This window comes from Falco punctatus, assembly GCF_963210335.1.
Source record: "Falco punctatus genome assembly, chromosome: 5".
Taxonomy (NCBI): Eukaryota; Metazoa; Chordata; class Aves; order Falconiformes; family Falconidae; genus Falco; species Falco punctatus.
In genome coordinates this window covers 92,116,245-92,142,435 of record NC_137584.1, presented here as the reverse complement: position 1 = coordinate 92,142,435, position 26,191 = coordinate 92,116,245, and the positions used below count along the sequence as shown (strand labels likewise).

The following is a 26,191-nucleotide window of genomic DNA, read 5'->3' as shown; positions in this document are numbered from 1 at the left end:
GCCACCACTGGGCTTGCCTTCACAATTTTTATTCAGCCCTGTGATCTATGCATTCTTTTACATCAAGTAATTATCTGTTACATTCTGTTTTTTCCACAATATCTCACTTGCCTTGGGAAAATATAGAAAGTCACTGAAGCAATCAATTACTGCTGACAGCTGTGGTAGAAACACCCATGTGGAGACTACTACTTAGCCTTACACAGCAGAACTCAGAGTGCAGTAAACAACTCGAACTCCTCGCCAAGCAGAAAACAATACACAGAGCTTTGTCTTAGAGTGATCGCTCTTCAGTCTGGAGCTGAAAGCTGCCGTGGTTTCTGCTTCATCAGCTTGGAGCGCTGGCAAATCTAGTGTGAGACTTTTCCTGTGATTTTTTTTTTTTTTTCTTTTTCTTTTTTTAAATGCCCTTTTGAGAGACCAGCCCCATGAATTATCCATCTAATCGAAGCTTATTACTCTTATAGCTTGGATATCTGGGCATCTTTCTGAATGATAGCATGCTTTTGATATGGGCTGCAGCTGAAAGAGGACTGATGATTTTGGGAGACCTTGAAAATGTTTTCTAGAAAGGAGCAATGTACCTCCATTTATAGCTAACTTAGGTGATCAAGAGCTCATTTCTCCTGGTGAATACTCAGTGTTTTGGAAGCAAATTTATGCTCAGATTTTTCCTGTTGTGATCCACCTGAAGAAAAAAAAATACCCTACAACTACAGCAGTATCCTCCTGGCAGATGCAGATTCAGTGACGTTTCAGTATGGTCCCTATATTCCCATTAATGCATTAAATTTGTATGCCATACGGCATCTATTGAATAGCAGTGTTGGAGGCCTATTGCCACTTCTTTATCTAAGTAGCCTGTGCTTGGTGATTTCTTGAGTGCTTGACTTAGCTGTTAATACGCTGTTTTTCTTTTCGATACAAGAGGCAATCTTAAAGCATACATGAGAACATCTCTATTTATCCTTAAAATATATATTGCTGTAACCAGAGCTGTAAAAACACTCTTACTGTTCTCTCTGCTTATTTCTTTAACGACCCCATGTGCTAAAGTAATTTCAGGCTAGAACTACTCCCCATCTGGAATGAATACTACAGTGTGCCAGTGAGGGATGGCTGGGTTCTCTACGGGGTGTGGTAGATCACAAAGTCTTTTTTATTTGTTGTCATTGGGTTTTTTGGATTTGCTTGGGTTTTTTAAAATTGTTACATTATTTTTGTTGTTTTGTTTCCTTTTCTGCAGCCAGCTTTATTTGAGCAAAGGATCTATGTGTCCAAGGAAGGGGGCTAAGGTCAGAGTTTTAAAAGGAATTGGAGATGCAGCAAACTAGAAGAGAGGAGATTTTGGGGAGTGATGGGCATGAGAGTGGTGTTAGGAGCCAGGAAGGCCAGAGGAATGAGCTTGTTAGCACACGTGGCAGAGGGGTAACAGCAGCATGACACAGGGTATGTGACGTTCACCAGTTTGTCTTAAAGGTTTTTTTCTCTCATATTTGTAGGATCTACAGCTAGAATATGGTCATGGTCCTCAGTGTGGCTACTTCTTGGGAGCAAATAAGTGAGTAAGCAACAGCATTTTCTGTCTTAAATTCATCTGAGACTGTTCTACTATAAAAATCATAAATGTGCATTCAATGCATTAGCTGAAAGGGATGTGGTTACAATTCCAAATAAATCAGCCAGTTAAAATTCCAAAATCACTTTATTTCTAAAATAATAGTAATTCCAGTAATACAGAATTACAGCACTATTCGGTGAGGCTGTGTTGACCATATTGTTTCTATGGTGCTGTAAGCTTCCTTTTAGAAGATGTTGTCTTGGTCTGGTGGTTAACAAAATGTTCTGCATGATGGGTCCCACAGAGCACAATTTTACCCCATGTAGGGAGCTACCAGTGCTGCACTTGTGACATTTCTTAGTGCCCCACAACATGAAGAAAGGTATAAAGCACTTTCAATTACAGATGCTCTAAAAAATAAAACTTAACCTGTCTCAGCGAAGTCCTTTTAACTTCATGTTCATACATTTAATAATTCTGTTGTTTTAATCATATGCAATAGCTTTCCATATAATTCTTCCTTTCCACCCAATTTCTTAATTACTTTTATGCATGTCAGAATTGGGATGCCTAGCTTTGCTTTAAAACATTTCTGCATTAAAAAAATGCAGAAAATCGTAAGCACAGAACATGATATTTTTATGCAGTCTTCCAGCTGGGGAAAATGCGAATACTGGTTTCTTCTGAAATCCTGTTGTTTCTCATCCCTGTGTTTTGTCTGCTATTCCTCCCTGTCTGTGTTTTCAGACAGACACAGAAATGAAGAAGTTCAGAATGTTACACAAATTAATTGGGGACGAATTAATTTATTCCAATAGCAGTTTAATCCTCTTGGCAATCTGATTTTTTGGGTTTTTTTTATGATTATGGTTTTCTTGGATAGTGTGGATTTGTTTTAAATTGTGTCAAACTAAGACGGCCCTGTCTGTTTTACAGTACAAGGAACAAGGACCACTGCACTTAATAGCAATAATTAATAAGCGCATATGAAAGTTTGTTGTAAAAGGCAGCTGTGTTCATTTGTATGTTGGTGTTGGATGTATGTTCTGAAAGACAGCTGAAATAGTATGCTTTGGATTATATATTGATAGTTTAGGAGCATTTGCCCTAGCTTTTGATAATTAAGTTTGTGTGCCACAATTGAACTGTGTTCTTATTCTTATTTAATGCTGAAGGAGTCTCTTAAAGTCAGTTGAAGAAGAACTGCATCAGCGGTAATTCTATTATTTTTTTTCTTCTCCCCCCTCCCCGCCCTTGTGTGTTTCAATGTCATTTGTGTGTTGATTTCTTACATCTGCCACAACTAGTTCTGGTTTGTCCCTGTACTTGTTGAGAGGATATGGGAGAGGCTTAGTTGTCTGGATTGCAACTGTGCTTTAAAGGGTAATGATGATAAAAAGCTAAAAGACAGTAAAATTCTGTAAAAGAGTTAGTAGCCCTTGAGCTTAGAATTTTTCACAGTAGCCAAGCTAATTTTAATACAACTCACTCAGCCATAGTACCTTGTTCATTTTCTTAGGGGACATGTGGCACATTTAGAAGATGACGATGCAGATGATGATGCTAAACAGTAAGTCCTTTCTTCTTGTAAAAATAAATTAAGATAAATATAAGCTGATTCTTGAATAGGTGGAGGGAAAAAAATTGAATCATGTTCTGTCCCTGATAGCTCAGGATTCTTTTTCTTCTATAGCATTTTTAAAGATAGAAATTTAATGTTGTTCCAAGGTTACATCACTGGAAGTTTTCATATTCTGTTGATAAACTTGTGATAAATTAGGGGGCAAAAAAGTCCTGTTCCTCGCTTGATACAGTTGTCCTTTTATCTTCTATTATTGAACAAAATCTTGACATAGTTACACCGAGCTGGTAATTTGTCTGACCCCAGTCCCAGTGTCGTCTTCAGAACTGATGACTGTATATTAAAATAAAACTCATTAAAAATACATAATATATATACAGAACTGTCTTCTCTAGATGACTTGAATTTGTCCTGTCTGCATTCTCAGCTGGTAGCATGCTTGTATGGGTTCTTGATCTTAGAACAGAGCTGGCTCCCTTACCACAGAGGGAGCAAGGTTATGTGACTGCGAAGGCAGTATAAATAGGCATGTGTTAAATTGTTTATGTTCATAGTAAATTCTACTGGTATAAGTATCCCTGGGCTCCTTTTGATTGACAGATAAGAGCTGAAACAATTCAAAATGTGCAGCCAGTATTTGGAAGTTTACATTCCTAAAATGACATAAAGACCAAAAAGAAAGATGCCACTGTGACAGAAGTCTTGTTAATATTTTGTTAATGGATGGATAATTCTGAAAGCCGTTGCTTCATACTAGAAACCTGTTAAACGGGCATCTCTTACAGAGAGCCAAATACCACCACCACCATCCCTCCCTGAGTTCACTGCTGTTCTTATATAACGAAGGCAGTGGGTTATGTCACTGGAGCATGAAGGACAGCCCCCTTCAAGAAAGATAAAGCTACTGATAGTGTCTGTTGTAATTACATTACACTTGCCTTGTTTAATGATCAACTTCAGAAAACACAAGTATGATTGTTGTTTGACACAAGCAGTACTTACAGAAATAATACAGTTTTCAGCAGGCTTTATTCCCTTGCTAATTCCATAAGATCTTCATATTTCATTATTAAGCAGTTTTAAAAAGGTGTGATTGATTATGTAGTTCATCAATAATGTAAGCTCCTATGTCTTGTCTTCGGGGAGGAGGAGGTTGATAACACTGTTCATTGATTTACTTCCTTGCATTTGGACCAAGCTGAGAACCTGCTTTGCTCATAGCTGGATAGACCTGGTAATAATAATTCAGGCTTCAGCACTGTAGGATGTAATGGTCCCCTATAGCTCCATATACTGCCAGCTCCGCTCTGGCAGAAGATGCTCTGGATATCTGCACTGCTGCAAGCCAGCTCAGCTTGGTTCCTTCATCCATACGAACCTCTGGATGGTTTTCGTGTACAGCTCTGTGTGGGCCTGGGTTTTTTTGCTTGTTTCTCTGCCTCCCCCCTCTTGTTTTGTTTGCAGCCAGTATTTTCGACTTCAGTGATGATACAAGGCTTAGAACCTCTTGATCCCTGCTGCCTTGAAGTGTTTGCAGTGATTTCTTTGTTCAGTGCTTTGGGATCCTCGTTCCTCGCACAAGATCCATCAGAACTTTCAAACAGCATTTGGCTTTAGCTGCTTCTGTCGCGTTTCTGTGGATTTTCTTTTTCAGGTTAAGTGAGAAAGAACCTGATAGCTTCTGGAGAGGCTCCGATTTGTCTGACCCTAAAGACAGTCACCACCGATGGTCTACCAAAAAAGTCATGTTGTTTTTTACTACTTCCCATATTTCATCCTAGGTACTCTTGCCCTGTGGAGAGGGCCTGAAGGTACTCTTGCCCTACAGAAAGGGCCTGACAGTTTCCTGTAAGCTTACCTCAAGGTGTAAGCCTTGAATATCTCAACCTTGGATCAGACAGATTCTGCATCTGTACCTTTCCTTTGGGTATCTGCTTGAACCCAAAGCTCTGTTGCAATATGTTGGTTCATCAGCTTGGTCTTGGATATCTTTCTCTGGAGTCCATTGAAGATTCAAAGCTTTTGTTTGACTTATAATCTGTGAGATGGAGTTGCAATTGAAGAGTGCATGTGACATCAATCACTTCTCCCTTCAGATCCAGAACAAAACCAATGAAGCACCTGTGTGCCTTCCAGTCCAAACCTGTGTCTCTGCATGACTGAAGCTGGGTGATTCATAGCAGAGAATTCACATGCTTCAGGGAACAATATAAAATCCTCTCTCTTTATTTTATATTTTTAATTGTTGGGTTTTTTTTTTTTATTTCTTATGTTCGGCAAAGCTGATGATGCTTGAATTTCCTGGCTGTGTAAACTGGGAAAGCAGAAATTATTGGGGCACTGCCCTGCATGATCAACGGTGACAAACAGTGCATAAACCTTGCTGTTGAAACCAGGGTACACAGTCCTTTGCACAAATATCTGTCACATTTACGCCAAATCATTGCCTTTTTTGGTTTTTACATTTGGCTGCCCACAAACACTGTGATGGCTGTCTGAGATGCAGGGAAGAATATTAAATAAAATGCAAATGGAGTTTGGACACACTGAGGATTTAAGCTTCTTCCCACGTTATGAAGAGAAGATAATTTCTACCACCATAGCAGCTGAAGTGTACAACGCAGGGTAACCAATTCTCAGATAACCTTTCAGCTTATCTGAAGTAAAAGCAAGTGATAAGATGCCAGGACTGAAACTCCTGAAAAGAATGAAGCAAAGCAACAAGCTGTCGATCTGTAAACAAGCAAACAGCTATCTTAATAGGTTGTTTTCCCAAAACTTTGGAACATAATTTTTAAAAATAAGGAAAATATTTTTGCAAGACTGTAAAGTGTTCACAGCTGCAATCCTAATTTATTTAATGGAACTAATTTTCTGTTCCAAAAGATTAGGAAGTAGGACAATGCGTAAGAGTTTTTAAAAACATAAAATTCGGCATTTAGGATTTTTTTTTTTCAATGCAGCATATTATTTAAAACATAGAATCAGCAGAGGAAAAGTGCTCTTGATGCTCCCACTTTCTTGCTTCCTGCTAATATCTTGTACTGTTGAGCCAAGCTATTGAATTGTTCTTGCATTAAAAAATTGTAATACCCAAGACTTCTGTGAAAAAAAAACTCATGGAAGAAAAGACACACCAAACCAACCCAGACAGTAGGCTGTCCACTGCAGGTAGAATTTGCTTTCATGTGTAAGGCTCTTCTGAAGAAGTCAGTGGTAAATTTTTCAAGGAATGGTATTCATCGGTTTTCTTTTAACTCCCCTTAGCCCTGTATACCTACAGTTGGCCCTTTAGAAAAGCTCACTAAATCTTTCTCCTTTCAACAGATGAAATAGCAGGCCAGCTCTGCATCTCCCTACTTTTTTCTGCATGAGTATGTGCATCTCCAGCAAAGCAGTTCATGTCACTTTGTGCTCTCTAGGGAGGATCTTGATACTTGAGTTTGTAGATAGTATCTGTGGTATGCAGAGCAATAACAAAACGTTTGAAAATATTCATGATGCAGCTATTTGGATATAATACTGCTGTTGACAAGTTGATGGTGTTTGTGTTTAAAAAATCCTGTATCTTCTTAACACTTCAATGCCAGATTCGAAGAGCTACACTGGATAATGATCTGTTTTCTTTCTTTTCATTATAGTGCTACTATGAAACCTAAAGTGCCACCTCCTTTACCACCAAAGGTAAGTGAGGGGGATTTTGTTGCCCAGAATAAAAGGGCACTTTAAATAAAGAAATGCAGAAGCGTCTAAATGACTGTACTGATGGTTCTGTCACTTGAGCCATGGCTTGAAGACTTAAATCAAGTTTTAAGTCAAGGGTATATCTAGAGGTCTGACCTCTGTGTTTGTAGCCTTTAATTGCAAATCTGCATGAAGTCTTGCACTGTAGGGTGTTTGTCAGTGTGAAAGTTCTGATTACACTGCTGATATTTTGGGAGGGATAAATTGGGTAGGTAAAAAATTTAGTGCCACGAGTAATTATTGATAAGGAGCTGCCAAATAAAGCATCTGCTTGCTAACTTTTGGAATTTAAATTTTTTTATGTCTAAATGGTATCTACAGAATACCTGTATCAAGTTAGGTTTTGCATGCTGGCACTTAAAGAGTAAGTGAATCTTTTCACACTGGAGTTAACTTAATATGAGCAAAGATAAAAACAAAAAAAAACTTTTTTTTTTTTTTTTTTTTTTAACCCTCTGGCTGTTGGTTTCCAGGGCAAAAACTGCAGGTTTGATGACTTGCCCACCTGCGCTCTCTTTGCCTAACTAAGGATTTTACAAGCAGCATTAGTTCAGCCAGCATGTAAACAATGTTGCTCTTTGTGGTTATATCTCCTATTTGGGACTCTTTACACAAAAGTCCTGGCTGTATCTTTGAATGTTTCCTGGTTTCTCCTTAAATGTCCTGTTTGGTTATCTGTAGTCACAAACTGGCATTTTGACATGTGCAGTAATTGTTCAATGCTGTACTTGAATGCAAGGATTTTGAATCCATCCTTTGTCAATAACAAGGTTTGTTTTTTGAAAGAAATCTACATGGCAGAACATGATGCTTTACCAATTTACTTGTGAAAATTCAACGATCTAAGTATTGCATGTGTTGGGGTTTTTTTTTCTCTTTGAGAAGTAGGATGGATGCTTTGAATCTTTTTTGCATTACGTTTTTATTATTACTGTCTTTTCCAGCCTAAATCCATCTTTATCCCCCAAGAAACGCATTCTTCTGAAAATGATAATCAAGGAACAATCAAGAGATGCCCAACATCAGAGAGTCCAGCAAAGTCTGCTTGTCAGGTTCCACCCAGACCACCACCTCCTCGGTTACCTCCACAGAAATCTAATGCTTTAGGTAATAAGAGTGACATCAAGAAGTATACAAATATTTCTTAAATAATCTGATGTGATTTTATTTCTATGTCCTCACCTATGCACACATTAAAACACTGTGGTAATTTTTCTGTGGTGGGCACAGAAAGTGCATGAAAGCCCCAATACATGAAGAAAGTGTGCTTAACTCTTAAGAAGGTTAAATATACCTTCTAGTAAAGTCACTGACACAATTCCTGTTGATACCATTGGTGACACAATTGCTTTCCTAAGCAACAGGCTTGTAATGTAGTGTCACAGGGATTTAAAAAAAGTTTTCCTGTATGTAGGTTTCTGATTCTGGCCCTGTGTGTCAGCTGCTGTTTTCATTTGACCTGTCAAGAATAGAGGTTAGCTTTATATGTAATGAACTGAGTTGGGTAGTATAGGAGGTAATTGTGTTTGCTGTTTGCTCAGGCTGTTCTTTTTATGCTTTTGTTGAAGTTTGAAGCTTTGAGAGTTCTTGTGGACTGGCTTGGTTTAAGGAAGCTTAATGTCTGACTCTTAATTGATACCTTGCTGTCTCTTCCTTGCTACATATTTAGTACTGCAGTTGATGTGTTACAGATTTGATTGTAACACTTAAGCATCCAGTGTGAAGACATGCCTCAAGGGTATTATAAAGAATTGATAATTGAAGTGTTAGATATAGCCAAGTTTTTCTTTAAATATGTTAAATAAGTTTTCCCCCCTAATATTGCGACTGCGTCCCTTTCTATGTCCACAATAGACTTGTTATAGTAATCACTAAAAGCCACGAACTGAGATTGAATGTGACAAGATGGTTACACGTGCATGTGTAGGAGCATAACATGCTTTACAAATAAATCAGCATATTGGAATGTGTTCCGACATAAGTGGAAGTTTTGGGCCTTCAGAATTGTTTCTAGGCCAGACTGCTTGTGGAGTTGAAGGTAGAACACATTTTTAAATGCGATTCCTTCTAGGTAATGGAGTCACTTCTGTACAGTTAAATGGTGAAAAAGAGGGATCACCACATCAACAGAATGAAGTTAGAGACACTGATTTTTCAAGGAAAGAAAAGAAGGAATTACTGGTAGGTATTTAAGCTTCTAGGTGTTATTTTAAAGTTGTCTCAACTGTTCTACATGTGCAATGAAAAGGGGCGGGTACACTCTTATACTGGATAGTGTCTTGTTTACTTTGAATCAAAGCACAGTTTTGCTAGATCATCCGGTTGTGATACAGTGTTAAACTGAGGTTTGAGTCAGTATTGAATTTTCATCAGAAACTAACATAATCGTGGATATACAAGATTTACTTGTTTGTATTCACATACCTGAGAGACATGTAACAAGAGGGAGATAACCGCAAGAAAGGTGTAATGTGTTGTACTGAGCAATGACTGTTTAAGTAAATGAGGAAATTAATGAACATGCTGCCACCTGATGGCTTGCTGGAGGATTTGACTGGCCCCGGGAAAGGAGATGGATTGCAGTTCCCAAATGAGTCCTACTCCTAGCCCAGATGTAAATATACAGGCTTTTTGGTATTTGGGGGGAGGGAAATGGAGAAATGTAGATTGAGGGTCCAGTTGGGCAAGCTGCTGGCCCCTAGAGCTCTGGGTTTTCAGGGTTTGGCAGCCTGAGCTATGTGTCAGACTTGAACTACATATACTCATGTAAAGTTGCACTCATGGAGAGAAGTGGTTTCATACTGGGTAATCTGATTCAGCTGTGAGCTGAGGAAAGGGAATATTCCTGCGCCCCCTTTTCTTCTACCAAGTGAGTTTTTCTATCAAAGCAGCACTTGGCTTCGAGTGGTCATTATTATTATGAAGCCAGAGTGGGAATATGAGATAGGAGAGAGTGGATCCTCTGTAGGTAGATTAAATGTAACATGAAACTGCACTCTAGGGGGGCCTCTTCTAATGATGAGGTTGGAAATGTTGCTCTTTTGAGAGAAGTGAAGAGGAGATAGAGCAGAAATATTGTGTGTATGATTGCTTTAAGGGAGTGCCAGTAATACTGGCAGTACTTTGGAAAATAAAATTTCCTGAAGTGTTCCGAATTTGGCATTTGCAGTTGTGTGTTGGGAGTTTCCAGTGTTACCTGTAAAATACATTTCATTGGAAGCATGTTTTTACTAGGAGAAATTGGTACTGATATGGGAAAGTGGGTCTAGTATTGACTAATAAGAGTTTTATGCTGCTGTAATATTGAACAGTTGAGCAATTGCTGCAATATTGCTTAGACTTTGTATTGCTGGATATGGCATTCTTTCAGGCATCACTGTAATGGGAAAAAGTTGTGCAATAGACGATGCAGACATTCCCTGAGGAGATATTAGGGAATCACAGTAGAGGTTTTAATGAAAGAAAATGATACTGATAGGTAGTGGTGTGTAGCCACTAGAGACATGTGGTTAGAAGCTCATATAGAATTATGGAAGTGTTGGTTGGAAGGGGAGGTCGCTAGTCTAACCTCATGCTTAAAAACGGGACTGTAGCCAAAGCTCAGCCATGGCTTTCAGATCTAGTGCATGTGGCATTGGACACAGCAGAGTGTCCCAGTTAGATGCCTAGTGTCTTCCGTTTAGCATAGTATAGAGATATACAACACAACTCCATTGTCTTAAAAAATCTGCAGGGAGTGTTTTATATTTATTTGTTATGCAGACAGAATTATTGGCTTTTTCTTTTCTCCTAGTATAATTATGCTCAATTATATATCAAGTGCTTTTAACAGCATTCTGAAATAAGTTTTTACACTTGTATTTTGATTATGCTGTAACGTAGGGAGACAATATGCTGTTAATGCATATGTGTGCACCAGAGTGTAAACGAACTTAACTTTTGTTTTCTAGAAACCACTTAGTAACGGCCTTCCTCCCACACCTAAAGTACATGTGAGTATTACTGAGTCATACAAATGCATGTTGGAAGCAGGATATGTTTTCTTACTAAAGCTGAGAAAGTGTGTCTTTTTGAATGTTTGTAGTATTTTTTTTTAATTATAAAAGTCAGTATCTCTTAGAAGTGTTAAGTCACAGGTATGGTACTTCAGAAATCACCCTTGATTGGTGGGGGTTTCTATGGTTTTTTTTGCTCTTGAAGTAAATTTTGGAAGGTTTTTTGTTTGCTTGCTTCATTAAAAAGTGAATGAGAGTTCTGTGACTAATATCACAGAAGTACTTTAAGTGTACTGGAAGTACTAACTGATCTGAGGGGCTGATGCCTCTCAGGAATTGCAAATAGCTCCAAGTTTATGCTGTGCAGCTATAGGTTTCAAAACTTCTAAAGAGAGGATTCATACATGCCTTAGGGCTGGAAATAATTGTTACAAACATCTGTGTGTACCTTCATAACATAAAGCAAACTAGAATTTCATTGTAATGTCTGCATGGGCTTGTTACTGTGCTTTTACGTAGCACCGCGATCAGAAGAGCCAGTCTTTCCTTTCTTCTTGGCCATTTCTTCCTGCCCTCACCGCTCTCCTCCTTGAGTGCTGGCACATGCGTTTGTGTAGTTGTGCTGTGCACAAAATGGTGGATTAATCTGATTTTAAACTAAGCTTTTTGCTACATTACTGCTAAGCCAGAACAGTTTCTTGTCTTTAGATAAGCAAATAAAATTGCTAAAAGGATTTGTAAGTGCAAATGGTATTACTTTTTGCTTCCTGTCCACTTTAGAGAAGCAGGACAGTTGTGTTTCATCCCAACTGTTGCCTGAGTGGACCGCTGTGGACTAGCAAGGGAGATGAAACTTTCCTGAAACACCACTGGAATGCCTTGTTTTTTAATACAGAATGGCTGGAAAATACTGAGTCCGGACTCGGTAGATACCATGCTTCTGTTCCTTAGAAGTGTAATCTCTCACATAAATGCACAGGATTGTTCCAGAGCTCTGAATTCTTGATATGTTTAGCATCATTTATTGAGGTTAATCCTGCTTTAATAAAGTAAATAACAAGCTAAATGGATGAGCGAGGAGTGCACACTTTAAACTAGTGGATGACAGAAATTTGGAAGCACTCCTAGCACTGAAAAGAACTGAATCATCGTGAGGAATGGGGAGATATGATAGATTCAGTGACTAGAATGAGAAAAAGGCTAGAAAATAACTAGCTCAAAATGAAGTAATACATGTTGAACTTTTGCCACAAACTTCCGGAACTGGCCATCAGAGAATGACTTTGAGTTGCTAATGAAGCTGTAAAAAGAGACTGACTAAAACAGGGAAACTTCTGTAGCTGATCAAATGAATCTTTGGGTATTGGACTGCTCTCTGCATGTTCATGCATATTTGTAGTGCACTGATTCTCTGGTTCTCCTGGTCCTCAGGTTAGAAACTTTCTCCTCTCTTCTTCCCTCATCACACTTCACCTTTTATGTACAACAAACTTTATAACCTTCCTGTTAAGTGTTGAAGACCAATCTGGCACTTACATGTTCCTCGCTGCCTGCTGTCTCCATGAGTTGCCAAATAATGAAATTTTGGGTAGGGAAGGGTTTTTTCTCCAGGTCATTTGGATTACTGGACTTGTTACTTTTCTGTGTTGTGGAGCATGTTTTGCATCCTACCATCACCTGGGAATCTTACCTAACAAATACTCTGCTACTGCAAGTAAAACAGTATTTCAGTCTCTTCTGTTCTTTTTCTGTGGTATGTCATTGTTCTGATTCTTGTTTGTTTGGGTTTGGTGTTTTTATTGATTTATTTGTGGTTCTTCAGTATGTTGCCAAGTGGTATGAAGTGTTTTGCGTTCCTACTGTCCTCTGAAATATTTAGATGTTCTGGGACTCTGTTTAAAATGGTATCTATGCATGCTTGCCTGTAACTCTAGAGATTGTGTTCACCCTTCTTAATAACCCAGTTTGGTAGTGTGTTTTTACCTGCTGTTTTAGGTGGCTTGCAGCACAGGGACACCTGTTAGATCTTACCAATGAGGGAATGTCCAGCCTGCTGAAATTCCATTGAGGTTTAAATGCCTCCATGGCAGCAGTTAAATCAAGCAGCCTGGCTTCAACCCTTTTTTGCATGTTTCTGGGTGTTTTTTTTTTTTTTTTTTTCCCCCACTAGCAGCTCAGTTTAATATGTCTGATTCTCAGCTGTATCCTTGAGATTTGTTTGATACTTACGAGATGATACCCTCAGGCTCTGTTTACCCTTCTGAGGCATTTGTCAGTGGCATCTTGGCTCTGCAGGCTTCTTGGAGACCAGGGCTGAGAATGGCCAGAGGAAAATGGTTAGTCTCCTCTGATATCCTCCTCCTTTTTTATCTAGCTTATCACTGCAGAGCTCAGCTAAGGTCTTAGCAGTGAGCACAGCTTCTGTCCACGGCGCAGCATCTCTCTTCAGTGCTTGGAAAGGGTCAAGGAGAATCGCATAGCTGGTTACAGGAGCAGCAGAAACAGCAGTATTCTAGGAGATCAGTGCTTCGAGTGTCATTTTCTGTTGAGTGCCTTTCAGTACCCTGCACACTTGGGAAGAGGCTTCCATAAAACCACAAAAAAGCCCTTTATTGTTGGTGGGTTGGGTTTTTCCTTTTTTTTTTTTTTTTTTTTTTTTTTTTTTTTTTTTTTTGGTGTGTGTATGTCATCCCTCCTTCAGACTTCTTCCTGTGAAGATACCTGCAGAAGGATCATCTCATTGTCTAGCAAGCAGCCACCTCCTGTCTTGGTACTCGGACTTCTACAGCAGTACTAGCAGTGCTGAAGTCCTTTCCCCTGTCTTTGTGCAGTGGGGTCTTTCATGTTTTGCTGATTACCTTAATAAATTTGATTCTTCCCTCACATCAGTATATATGAACAATCTCATGGACTTCATTATAGTGAGAGTGAGAGATGTCCGAAGCACAAAGAAGGATCTAATTTCTGCTGCTTCTCATTTTAAAGGGCTAATTATGAAGTTCATTTTCTTTTCTTATTAAACTAAACTGTGTTCAGAAATCACTAAAATGTGTACAGACTTTCTTACACAGCAACAGGTTAACAAAAAAAAATTCGTCCAAATGTTAACACAAAAGCTATTTGGTTAATTCAGTTTATAGTTTGATAATTCACAAAGTATTAATATAAAGTGAAAATCTTGCCATTCTGTAGCTATATTACAGAGTGTATAGCTTTGTGTAAAGGTGACACCTGCTTATAGTCAGGATGGCAACCCTGACCTATGACTTCTTGTTGTGTTTGACCATCATTTGATAAATAATGTTTCACTTCACTAATTGCTGTTTACTTCTGCATCATCTACAGTACTATTGATCGCCTCTTGTTTCTTAACAAAATAGGATGATTAATTATTTTGTTGATGTTTAAGGAGAAAGGAGAAAGCCCTGGCATGTGCTTTTATGTAATCTTAGAGCAAATTTACGAAGTATTTTTATAAATACCTACAAATCCTTGCATTTCACTAGGGGCAAGATGGCGAGCTTGATTTGTATTATACTATGCAAAACACTTCATAGACAAACTGAGTTTATTAGTGTTATGCTGAACAAGGAGTCTACCTGAGGTTTCCCTTTGGGAAGCAATCAATATTGAAAATAAGTTAATTCGAAACAACTAATAGAGAATCTGAGACTAAGATTTTGTCTCTTGCGTGACCTAGCATTTTATTTTAAATGTGTGAAATACAGCAAGAATGAAGTTTCTCTGAGACTTTCTAAAGTTACACAATTCGGGAACTGTTTTCAGGTTGTTCACCTTTTTTAGTAAGTGTGTGCTTAGATTGCTAATTTAAAAGCAAATTCTGAAGTGCTGTTTGTGGAATGTTTGTTCAGAAAGGTCTTATGCACAAAGGAAAAATCACTTTAAAAAAATTCCTTTGTCAACTTGTCTGCATGAGATTATCTTCCCATGTGGCAAATGAAAGTACTCTTAACCTTTTTTTATTACTTCAGGTAAAAATAATTCTATTGGAAATGTCACATTTTAATTGGTTTTGCTTCTACAGATGGGTGCTTGCTTTTCAAAGGTTTTCAATGGCTGTCCATTAAAAATTCATTGTGCAACATCATGGATAAATCCAGATACAAGAGGTAGTGTATTACCTATATTTTACCCATGTTGTCCTCTCCTTGGATTTCAAGAGGGCTTAAATGAGCAAGACAATTCCTTTTACAATACACATTATTGTAAAATAGGTTTAGTCATATAAGCAGAAGTTCTTTAATTACAACTGCTCTCTGAAGTTCAGTGTTGGGTTTTTTTAATTATGTTAAGATATATGGGACACAGATTTCAGCTTTGCTTAAAAAGAATAAATTGCATATCAATGGTAAAAAGTATTTTGCTTGTTTTTAATTCGAGACTCTTCTCAATATTTTAGTCCAAGATGCCACTCATAATTTATTTTTGAAAATCTGACTGCTGGAGGACCTAGTTGAGATTGATTTACTTAGAATTCAGATGATTATTAATAATTTATTTCCCCCTAAATCTTTCTGGTACTACAGGTTTCTGCAACTCTGTTTTTGCGTGTATTTTAGTACTTTATAGCCTGGTGGAAGGAATAATTGGTAACATTGTACTCATGTTGTGTGCAATTTCGCCTTTTGATGATAGGCTGTATACACACGAGTAAACCAGAAAATACTGAAGTTTTTTTGAAATTTAAATTGCAGAAGTCAATCTTTTGCTGTTCACATCCTCGCAATATAAGATGTCTGTCTTGTTTGCATGCCTAAATGCAATTCAGGATATTAGTTATGTTCACAAGTGAGGCACTCCCAAAGTACTGACAAAACATTCCAGTCAATACTGCTGTTGAAGTACTCCAAAAGAAGGCTATGAATATGTCACAAAAAATATGGAAATGTCTAAGTAGGATGATCTGTATATGAGGAAATTATTCACGTGAATTCTTGCTTGTGGTTGTATCACTGCTGTTTTTTATTGCAATTGTTAGTTGCAAGAAAGACTGATCTTTCCTAATGTCTTAAAACAGCCCCATCCACAAACTTAAGCTTCCTTAGCAAGATTAATTTTCCATGCTTTCAAACACCATAACTATTATAGGTTGGTTTGTTTCAATATGTATAACTTTTTTTGAAGTCTTTTTTTGGTAAAGAGCTGCATACTCTTACAAAAAACACACCTTTCCTAAATCAGGATAGCTAGATTATTTTTTTGTGTGTTTGCAGATCAGTACTTGATATTTGGTGCAGAAGAAGGTATTTACACACTGAACCTCAATGAACTTCATGAAACATCAATGGAGCAGGTATATTTCTGTTTTGATGTTTTGGAAAAAAAGTAGATCTTTGCCACTTTTTTTAGCCACTTGGATAAATGTTGTACAGTCCTTGTAGAAATTTCTTCACTACAGTTACATAGGCACTAGCAACTCTGAGAATTACCTTAAATGTTTACTATGGAGGATACCTTTCAGTCATGTTTAAGTTTTTTGTAGGCTAAACCTTGTCTAAGTAGATCTGCCTCTATCAATGTGTTGAAATTCAATTGCAGTGTATTGTCCTACACTTAAATGGTTTATTAAATAGTGTGGAATTTCCCTGATATATTTTGGATGAAAGTTTCTGTTTTCTTTAGAGCTTTGTAACAAGACAGAATGTTTGCAACAAACATGGGAAGCAGGGAAGGGAAGGAGTTCCTTTATACACAATTTCATTTTTTGGTCTTAAAAGCAGCTTTGCTGATGAGACTCAGCTTACTGAACCCAGTTAAAACTCTGTCTTTGCAAATTCTTATAAGTAGTATTTTTTTTGAGGTAGTACTGGGGAGGGGGAAATGCCAGTTGCAGGCTTTTCTGTATGGTGTCTTCTCCAGCTCTTTTGTTAACCTCTAAGAGACTCGTTTTCTTTCCTGCCTTCTCCCTAACTTAGGGAGCTGTGCATCTGCCATCAAGATGGAGGAAATTGCAAGGACAGCCTTCACACTGTAAGCTGGAGGCACTGGTGTTTGTTCATCTTCCAGGGTCTAGACGTTGTAGATATGTCTGTGTTGAGAAGAAGGCCTAAACTAGCTTGCACTGAGCTCCGTGTAACCCATATTCATACTGGTGCTTGAGTTAGCTAGTTTAAGCTTAGCTCAGATACCTTTTTGCTGCTACACTGCAGTTGTAAAACCTAGCCTGAGAACGTCACTAATACAATACATGTTGTAGGCCAAGTAGACAAAGGGAAGTTTTGGTGGGTTTTTTTCTTTTGGGTTTGGTTTTTTTTTCTTCTGGTTTTTTCGCTTGTTTTTTTTAATTGGCAGGGAAAGCAGTGTAATGTAATTCATGCTCTCATATCCATCCTTGTTTTCTTTAAGCACCATGTTCTGTAGTGCATTGCCTAGTGAGCTTTTCGGGAAATGTTTTAATAAGCACTTGAGACAAGACGAGATGCTTGTGAAAACAGCCAGTTGTGTGGCACATGAGCGATGGTTCAAACAACCTGCAAATCTGAAATATTGCTGTTCTTGTCTAATCCTCAGATCCAAACTTACGAAGTCACAATATGCTTATGCTGCTACAGAAGGTCAATCAAACGTGTACATTAAATTTGGATACAACTAGCCTGGTAGATTATTACTACTGTAGGTTTTTCTTACAGTGTGTTTAGGTCATGAGAAGACTTCAGGAATAGATGCACACCCTCTGTGCTAATCATTCATTACATTGTTATTTATGATAACAGGCAATAGGGGTTTAATAACACTTCCAAGTTCTGTGTGTGACTTCATTGTTTACTCTCTAGGTCTGATACAATTTAGTATAAAAGCGAAAGTAGTATCCTTGGTTATTTTTCACTACGTTACACTTCACTAATGGACAAAGCAGAAAGAACATACATTTCCAGGAGTTAGCACAGCTTCAAAATTAATCTCTTGCTCTTTGGCAGAAAAATCTTTCCATTTACAGATCTCTTCAAATTTTTCTAATAAACTAGCAGCGAGGGGGTTGTTGTTTTTTGTGGTGATTTTTTCTTTGGATGGGCTTTTTTAAGAGCAAAAGTAATGTCCTCCTGAGTGATCTGCCTAGACTAATAGTCTTACTTCCTGAAGTGGCAGTAGGAAATGCCCATGAGCTTGGCTGCTGGCTGTTCCCCTCAGGCTCCACTGCAGTCGTTGAATCAAGGATGTTGGAGGATCCCTGTGTATTTGCTGTTTGTGTCCAGTTATGGACCTGTTGAACATGAGTAGGTCTAATCCCTTGTTTACACTGTTGATATGTTCTTCCTCCATGATCTCTGGCAACAAGCTCCAGAAGTTATGTGATGGAGGGGAGAAAAACCACTTTTTTTTTTTAAAGGTTGTCTTGCTGGTTTCAGCCTCATCTTTCTAGTAATTGTGGGATTTGGCAAATAACACTTCTGTCTTGACCATTTGTTGCATTCCTTGACCGCTTAAGTGAAATGCGTGATCATATGCATATGGAGAGTCCCTTCAAGTGCCAGTTTTAATTGTTTCGAGAGATTTGAACTATCACAGGCTTTAGAATGGCTGTGGTTTGTTGAGCATGATTTGTTTACTGAAGTTTATGTTGTTAAAATTTTCACCTTTGAAGGAGAAAGTTTGGTGGCTTTTTAAATTTTTTTAAAGATTGATTGATCTTTATAATGCAGTCTTGTGGGCTAGTTATAGTATACTTGAAGACATGAATATAAAACATGATAATTGTCTAAATGTTAATGTGTGTGTTAAATAGTGTGTGACACTAAGATTTACTCTGAATTAACTCTGGAATCCAGGTGAAAACTACTTGGCTTAAGCTAATTCCTGCTATAAAAAGCAAGTCAATGTTAATTTTGTCCTGTCATCCATGCAGATGTTAATTGACCAACTTAACGTGCTCTCATTTTGTGCATGTCGGACTGAATGCTTTTCTTTCTTTCTTTTTCCTTCCCTTTATCAGCTATTTCCTCGAAGGTGTACATGGCTATATGTCATGAACAATTGCTTATTATCAATATCTGGTAAGTTACTGTGCTATCTTTGAGTGATAGTGCTGATAAACATTTGGTTTCATATTTCAAGTGTGGGTTTGTTTCCTAATTTCCAGGTAAAGCTTCTCAGCTTTATTCCCATAATCTGCCAGGACTCTTTGATTATGCAAGGCAAATGCAAAAGTTACCCGTTGCTATTCCAGCACATAAACTCCCTGACCGAATACTTCCCAGGTAAATACACATCATCAGGTATATCAGAATACTTAATTCTGGGAGTTCAGGATATGTTTGTGGAGTGCTGTTCACAGGTTGTCATGAATAACTCAGATGAGCTTTAATCAGAGGGTGGACCACTACATTTACACAAATCAAGATGTGAATATACTCTTACTAGAGAAATAGAAATTAGGGGTTTGGTACATCATACCTTCTTGTCATGAAGCCTTTTGTTTCTGTGCATAGCTCTTTTCAGGTATAGTCTAATATGCTAAATCCTGGCTGTACTTGATGCTAAACAAAATCTAGGGTCAGTATTGTATCTGTGATATTTCAGACAAGTAGAAATGGTGATCTTACGTTAGTTACTCTGGGCACTATCTTTTCATTCTATTAAAAAAAAAAAAAGTGGGAATGTGTCATCTTTTACTGCAGAGGGAATGGGCTAGCTCATGGGTTATTTTGAAAGCTGGGAAGAGTAGAACTGGACTACAGATTTGGCATTCATCATTAGCTAGTCTTTTTTTACAGGCCAGTGTAGAAGGTACTTTTTGTCCCCAGATGCCTACAGCACATTGTGCATGCAATCCCTCCTTTGTAGTTTATTTACTAACAAATGCATGCAAAATCCCAGAGACTGGGCACAGTGCTGGCTGCCAGATGAGCCTTAGGACCCCATTCAAGTCCAAGAGGAGGAGGCAGCGATGCTAATCTAGTTTTCAGAGAAACTTCTGAATCTTAAAGTGGGTAGTGAATCACTGCTTCTTCTCATATAATAGGCTTTCTATTAGGAAGTTGTACTGTGGAAGACCTGATTCTCTGCTACCTTTGGTTCTATTAACAGCCTATTAACATTTAATTATTGGATTCAGGAAGGGCTTCTTGTTCAGTCATCTGTAAACATAGTGGTGCAACACTTGTCTGAAAATTGTGTTCTTAGAGGTTAAATCTGAATTACCTAGGAGATAATCTGTGCTTTGAATTGCTGTCTTCTGTGTGCCTGCACCACCGTTCTGCACCTCTCTCTTCCAAACTGACTTTGGCTGGGTGGCTTCGGCTTGAGGACTGCATCAGCAGTGGACTGATAACTGTAATTACCATGAGGCTTATGTGAGGGAAACCTTCAGACTACATTCAGCCTGGAATGACACCTCACCTAAGTTTGCAGCGGGCTCAGAAAATTTCTTGTCCTATCACGTCACTTCCCAAGAAAAATGTAGCACAACCTGAATGTGCAAGTGCCAAGTCAGTCACTCAAAGGCAGAAGAGATTCATTTAAGTAATCTGTTTTGCTGTTTTATCCCTTGCTGTAAGGCATCAGGGTAGTAACATTTAGCCAGGTGGGAGAAGTACATTTGAAATATGTAGAAGAGCATAATTTTTTTCCTACCAGACCACAAAGTGTATTCTTCAGCAAGTTCCTGGATACCATGATGAGTGCTACATGAAGAATGTAGGTATGTTAAAAGCAAAGTTTTCAGCAGGGAAAATGCAAAGCAAAACAGAATTTGGGATAACTTGTGAGGTTCATATATACATCTGCAAAAAGCTCAATTTATGATTCTTGGTAGGCAAACATTCAGTAGCAAAAGATACTGTGGTAAGTTTCCTTTCCAGCTTCTTTCCCTTGAGTGTCCTTGAGCAGTTGCTGTCAAACCTTCCATTACTTACTCCAACCAAAATTTGTAGCCTGTCCACAGTTTTTATGCTGCTCAGTCCTGCTGCGTTATCAGTCATTTCTGAACAGCTTCATTTGAAATGCTGTGCAGGTGTTTCCCAATTCATAGCTTTGACTGCAGCATCTATCTATCATGCCACTTATTCCCATCTTTTCTACAGCATTAAATTAGTTATTCTTACTGTCAAGGCTGCTGTGGCCATCTCCATACTGTCTGTCATCTTCTAGTCTATGCAGAAACACAGATTCCCATTACCAGCAAACAACATTATCTTCCCTGGCTTACCTAATAAATTTTCAAGTAATTGTTTTCATGATTTCTCAGGGAGCATCCCCTGCACATCAGAAAAGATCTTGCAAAGCTGTCTTCCAGTCTGCATTCAGACCTCCTTTTGGAATGCATGCTTTGTTGCCTATGAACAGTTCTGCAGAAGTTAAGCTGTTAGTTTGCAAGGACTGCGGCCCAGCAAACAATCCAGTACAGCATCATTTGCCACACATCTTGGGTTCACATGTCTTGTCTTCAAACTATATTATTCTTGGAACAAGAGTGGACTTTGTGTTGTCTGTGTAGTATCCAGCACAAGATGCATTAAGTTACAGCATTACAAAGAAGAATGATCATGGGAGTACCAGTAGACTATCCAGGCATGTGTATAAATACATACAGTTAAATATCAAGAGAGAGTGGTAAATGATGCTTGAATGTATTGAGGTACCTATTCCTCTCCCTTCCTGACTTTTTTTAAACTGTTTGTAACACTGAATAACGAGCAGCATCTCAGTGCTAACAGAGGGATCACCATGTATGTTCTAGGCATATCGTTTTGAGAAAAAATACACAAATATATTTTGGGTGGGTGGGTGGGGGGAGCAAATACAGTTTTCCCACCACCAACTCTAAGAAGCAAATTCAAATGTTTGAGCTGATCAATAATTCTGTATTTATATCTTGTAGGAAGTTTGCAGTGTCTACAAAAATTCCTGACACTAAATGGTGTCAGAAGTGTTGTGTTGGTAAGTAAAGATCTGCAGAATAAATGCCAAGAAGCAGTACAAATGGGTGGCAACGTTAAGATTACTGAGTCAGGTTTAGGAGGTAAAGAGAGAAGAGACTTTTTTTCATTATGAAACTATGCATTTGCAGTTAGTGAGCTCATTCAGGTTAGTCCTTGTGTTTAAGCAGTGAAAACTTTCCAATTTAGTCTTTAAATATAAAGACAATTGCAAAGAAATGCAGAGAAGCAGAATACATGTCCAGCTTAAACCAACCCTCAGGAAGAACCTAATCTCCATGGATGGCGTGACTGAAAGAAGTTACCATCACGCTTAAGTAGCCTGGATCCTAGCACAAGTTTGTTGCCAATGTTGGATGACAAAAAGCAAGGCGTATTTTCAGCTTTTTGAGGACAGTGTTGTCTCTGAAGCCTTTATAGGGTGTTCAGAGTGCCAGCTACTGAAGTGTCAAAGCTGTTCTGTATTAAGACACGTTTTAAAAAGAGAATGGGAGCACAGAGGAGAGAGGGGGAAAAAAAAGATACAAACAGGAAAGGTGTAACTATGGATGATCTCCTGGGGTTGAGCTCTTGTCCCCGGAGATGTTTCACCTGGTGTTCTGTAATCATGTGTTTGGTGTGAGGAGTTGTATTATACGGAAGATTTTCAGAGACTCGGTAGAAAGTGAGGCACCTGTCATTTATCCTGACCAAAATCTTCCTGATATTGCTAAAAAATTTGATGGTTTTTGTCACTTCTTCATCTAGCATGCCTGTTAAAGCTTGACTTTTTCTGGGATACAACATCTAGTGTGTTGGTAGGGTGCTAACAATATGTACTGTGTATGTCCAGGCCTTTCCCTAATTGAGGCATCTCGTCAAGCTGCGAGTGGTAACCGATGCTGAAGTTAACACCCAAAGGGGTGGAGTGACAGGGATCAGAGGAGGTACAAACGCTGGCTTTCTGCAATGAAAATTAATTTGGAAGCCCTTATGTTTTCAGTTCTCTCATTATGAAATGAGGAAGCCAGTGGGGTGCTCCTCTGTAACCTTACTGTTTCTGCACTAGCAGGCAGAGAATTTAGCAAGAGTGCCATGGGATTTGGCATTATGAGGGGGAGTCTGCTGGCTTGGCATTCAGATAGCTTAGCCTAATAAGTCTGGAGTCCTTCTTGCATGATAGGCAACATTGTGTTGGCAACAAGGACAGCTGCAAAAAGCAGGTCCAAGGGGAGAAATTACAGGTTCCCCTCTCCTGCCCTACTTACTACGTGCTGCCTGAGCCTCCGTTCCTGCTGGCAATGTCAATATCCCTTTGGTCTGGGGGAAGCAGTAGTACCACAGGAGGCAAAAAAGATTAGAATTTCTGGTCTTGTTTCTCCACCTTGCAGGTGTTGGTAATTGCATGTTTTGTGGTTTCTGCTGCTGAATTTGGCCTTACTAAGCATCTTGACAAGTGTTAATTTCTGCACTTTGCAGTCAGTGTCACTGATGTTGGGAACAGGGATTGATTAAATTAAGCTTTGATGTTTAAGGTATCAAGGGATTACTAGTGGATTTCTTTGGTAGCAATGTAGCGTGAGCATATTTCACTTACGTAGACAGTACTGGACTGTAGAAACTCATTATCTGAACCATGTTGTTACTTGCCTGGTGGCCCACAGTCTCTTTACTGCACTTTAAAATCTGGTCTTTAGATGTAATCGTACAAAGTGTGAGGTAACACCTGTTTGTCTTAATGGATATGCTGGCAGTGCTTAAGGAGTGAAATTTTGTCAGTACTGTAGAATTGAAATTGTGAAACTTCAGATTTCACAATTCTCAATTTTGCAACTTTATTGTTCTCTTCCAGTTTTTAATTGAGCTTTGAAAAACAATAGCAGAAGAGCCATTGAGGGGAAATAGATGATGTAACTTTAAAAAAAACCCAACCAACTGATTTTCCTACTGATCTAGAAGTGTTCATCAGAAATACAGATCTCCTGGATTTCAGACTCACAGTGACAGTGCTTGGAAGACAGCTGAGCAGTTATCAAGTGACAGCAGTTGTTCAGTGTCTGCTGGATAACCGTGTGTCATAGAAAAAGACATTCTTTAACAGTTTCTCCGGATGATTTGGAGGTAGCCTAGATAAACCAACATGGTGGGTTTGAAGTATTGAAGATACTTCAAATGTATATGTGGTTGACAGTATTTTTTTTAGGACTATCTAAAATAGTAAATCCCACCTGTCAGTCTGAAAACACAACAATAAACTTGTATTTTCAGTTGGAGAGGTGAAATACAACGCAGTACTCTTGTGAGAGTAGTTTTTATTCTGGCTTATTTGGCACCAGCTGCTGGCTGTTCGTGCCAGGTGGAAGAGCAACCCTGGCTCTAGCATGCTCAGTGTCACCATTTTCATAGCATGGATGCTGTCTTTTCAGCAGCTTCCTTATGTATAAGATTTAGGGGTGTGGGTATTTTCCAAAAGCATGTGGACTGTTATTTAGTTGGAAATTGTGTATCATTTGTATTTGCTTAGTACACTAATGTACTCTACCTCTCCTTTTTTGGCAGTGAGGAATCCCTACACAGGCCACAAGTACCTTTGTGGAGCACTACAGTCTAGCATTGTTTTGTTAGAATGGGTTGAACCAATGCAAAAATTTATGTTAATCAAGGTAATATTGCAATAAGGTGAAATACGTTCATGTTCAGTTCTATTTATCTTGTAATAACTTGTTAAGAATGAGTATTAGCCATTTCTTGAGTTATTAGACTTTTCTTGTATTTTCAATGTAATTTAACAGAAACTGGCTGTTTAAATATATAATACATGTTAACTGACTCATAATATTCATAGAAATTTTTTTTTCATGTGATGCACTGCAGTTAAAGAGCAAAGCCCTTCTCTCCATAACATTGCCTTTTAGTTGCATAGTAAAAAAACTGTGGCTGACAGACTGAGACCTGGTGGAGTGGTAACATGGGTTAACAGTGGGCTTGCTCCCCTGTCAGAGAGGAAGTGGCCACTTACTCTATGCTTTGTGACACTGGAGGTGCCCAGACCAGCTTGTTATCTCCCCATCTGTCACCTTTGGAAGAGAGGGAGCCAGGGTGGACTCTTGTGGAGAGGCAGCCGCTATAACTTGATCAGCCTGGAAAAAAAGACTAAGAGACTCCATTGCCAGGGAGAGCTGTGATCAGTATAGCACTCTTATCATCTGTTGCCAGCAGCACAGGACACACGATGAAAGACCTCCTATCTTATTTTAACTTAATATCAGCATGAAGACTGTCTAAGCTTCTTAACTGGGGCTTTTTGTATCTATGAAGTATCTGAAGAAGTAAACTTAATGTTACAAAAATGTGTGGCTTAAAATTTACCATACAGTTTAAATACATGATAGTGACTCAAACTAAACTTGTTTCCCTTCTAATACCTATTTTTGTTTCTTAATCTAGCATATAGATTTTCCTGTACCTTGCCCACTGAGATTGTTTGAAATGCTGGTAGTCCCTGAGCAGGAATTCCCTTTAGTTTGTGTTGGTGTCAGTAGAGGAAGAGACTTCAACCAGGTGGTGAAGTTTGAGACTGTCAACCCAAACTCTACCTCTTCATGGTTTACAGAGACAGGTTTGTATGCTGTTGTAATGGCATTCAGAAATGTTCCTTGCTCTTCTGTTACAGCTGAAGCACTAGAAGGTTAGTTTCCTCTCAGAAAACTAATGGTTAAATCATTAAGGCTAAGTGATCACTGTAAATTCTCCATTTAAAGGGGTATCTGGTTGTATCTGCTTGCACACACAGATTTTTTTGATGATTCTGATTGTTGAACTGATTGGGTTTCTTGAGATTGAGTATTACAGAGGACGGAGTTGTGGTTTCTTGCATTTCCATAAATCAGGCTGTACTTGACTATTACCCCCTGTGCTGTTCTGTGCTCTACGCTGACACCATGACTTCTGTTTATTTGATAGATTTTACTAGAATTGAATTCTGAGCAGTTTCTTTCAACATCTCTGTAGGTATGGTTTGGCTGTCCTGCAATAAACCAGTTGGTTAGAAACGGTGTTACCTGCTTCCTGCTGGGAGAGAGCATATTTTTATTGTTCCAATGTTTATGGAAAGTGAAAGGATTAGGACCAGTGGTAGCAGGAGGACAAGTACCTGTTCGTCACTGGTCTAGGTGCCATGAGTGAGGAGGCCACCATCTGAGCAACAGTAGAAATTCTCTTAAGAAGGAAGTGTGCTAAGAATTACTTTTTCTAGAGTTGTAGGTTCTCCCCTTAAACCTAGATACAGTAGTGAGCTGACCCTGGTTTATAGTTTGCAGGTTTAGGAGCAGTAAATAGCTTTGTCATTAGTGGGCATAGAGCCCTGGTTGATCCATGATGAACTTATACACACCCCTGTGCTGGCATTGTGTACTGTGGATTTCACTAAGAACAG

General features: G+C 38.6%; 1 protein-coding gene across 11 annotated transcripts in view; it reads left to right on the top strand.

Moving 5' to 3' along the window:
* Positions 1-26,191, top strand: part of MAP4K3 (mitogen-activated protein kinase kinase kinase kinase 3) — an 84,751-nt gene that overhangs the window by 47,705 nt on the left and 10,855 nt on the right. For 8 of the 11 annotated variants that reach the window (XR_013928338.1, XR_013928339.1, XM_080388651.1 and 5 more), the window contains 14 exons: positions 1,503-1,561; positions 2,737-2,775; positions 3,081-3,131; positions 6,785-6,827; positions 7,832-7,994; positions 8,959-9,068; positions 10,838-10,879; positions 14,928-15,012; positions 16,117-16,196; positions 18,834-18,894; positions 18,981-19,098; positions 21,720-21,778; positions 24,316-24,419; positions 25,204-25,375. Coding sequence is in view for 9 of the 11 variants with exons in the window: in XM_080388651.1 (XP_080244777.1) it covers positions 1,503-1,561; positions 2,737-2,775; positions 3,081-3,131; positions 6,785-6,827; positions 7,832-7,994; positions 8,959-9,068; positions 10,838-10,879; positions 14,928-15,012; positions 16,117-16,196; positions 18,834-18,894; positions 18,981-19,098; positions 21,720-21,778; positions 24,316-24,419; positions 25,204-25,375 (1,186 nt within the window). In the remaining 2 variants the exon portion in view is untranslated. The remainder of the gene's footprint in view (positions 1-1,502; positions 1,562-2,736; positions 2,776-3,080; positions 3,132-6,784; positions 6,828-7,831; positions 7,995-8,958; positions 9,069-10,837; positions 10,880-14,927; positions 15,013-16,116; positions 16,197-18,833; positions 18,895-18,980; positions 19,099-21,719; positions 21,779-24,315; positions 24,420-25,203; positions 25,376-26,191) is intronic. The other 3 variants (XM_080388652.1, XM_080388650.1, XM_080388649.1) reach the window with 2 other exon arrangements.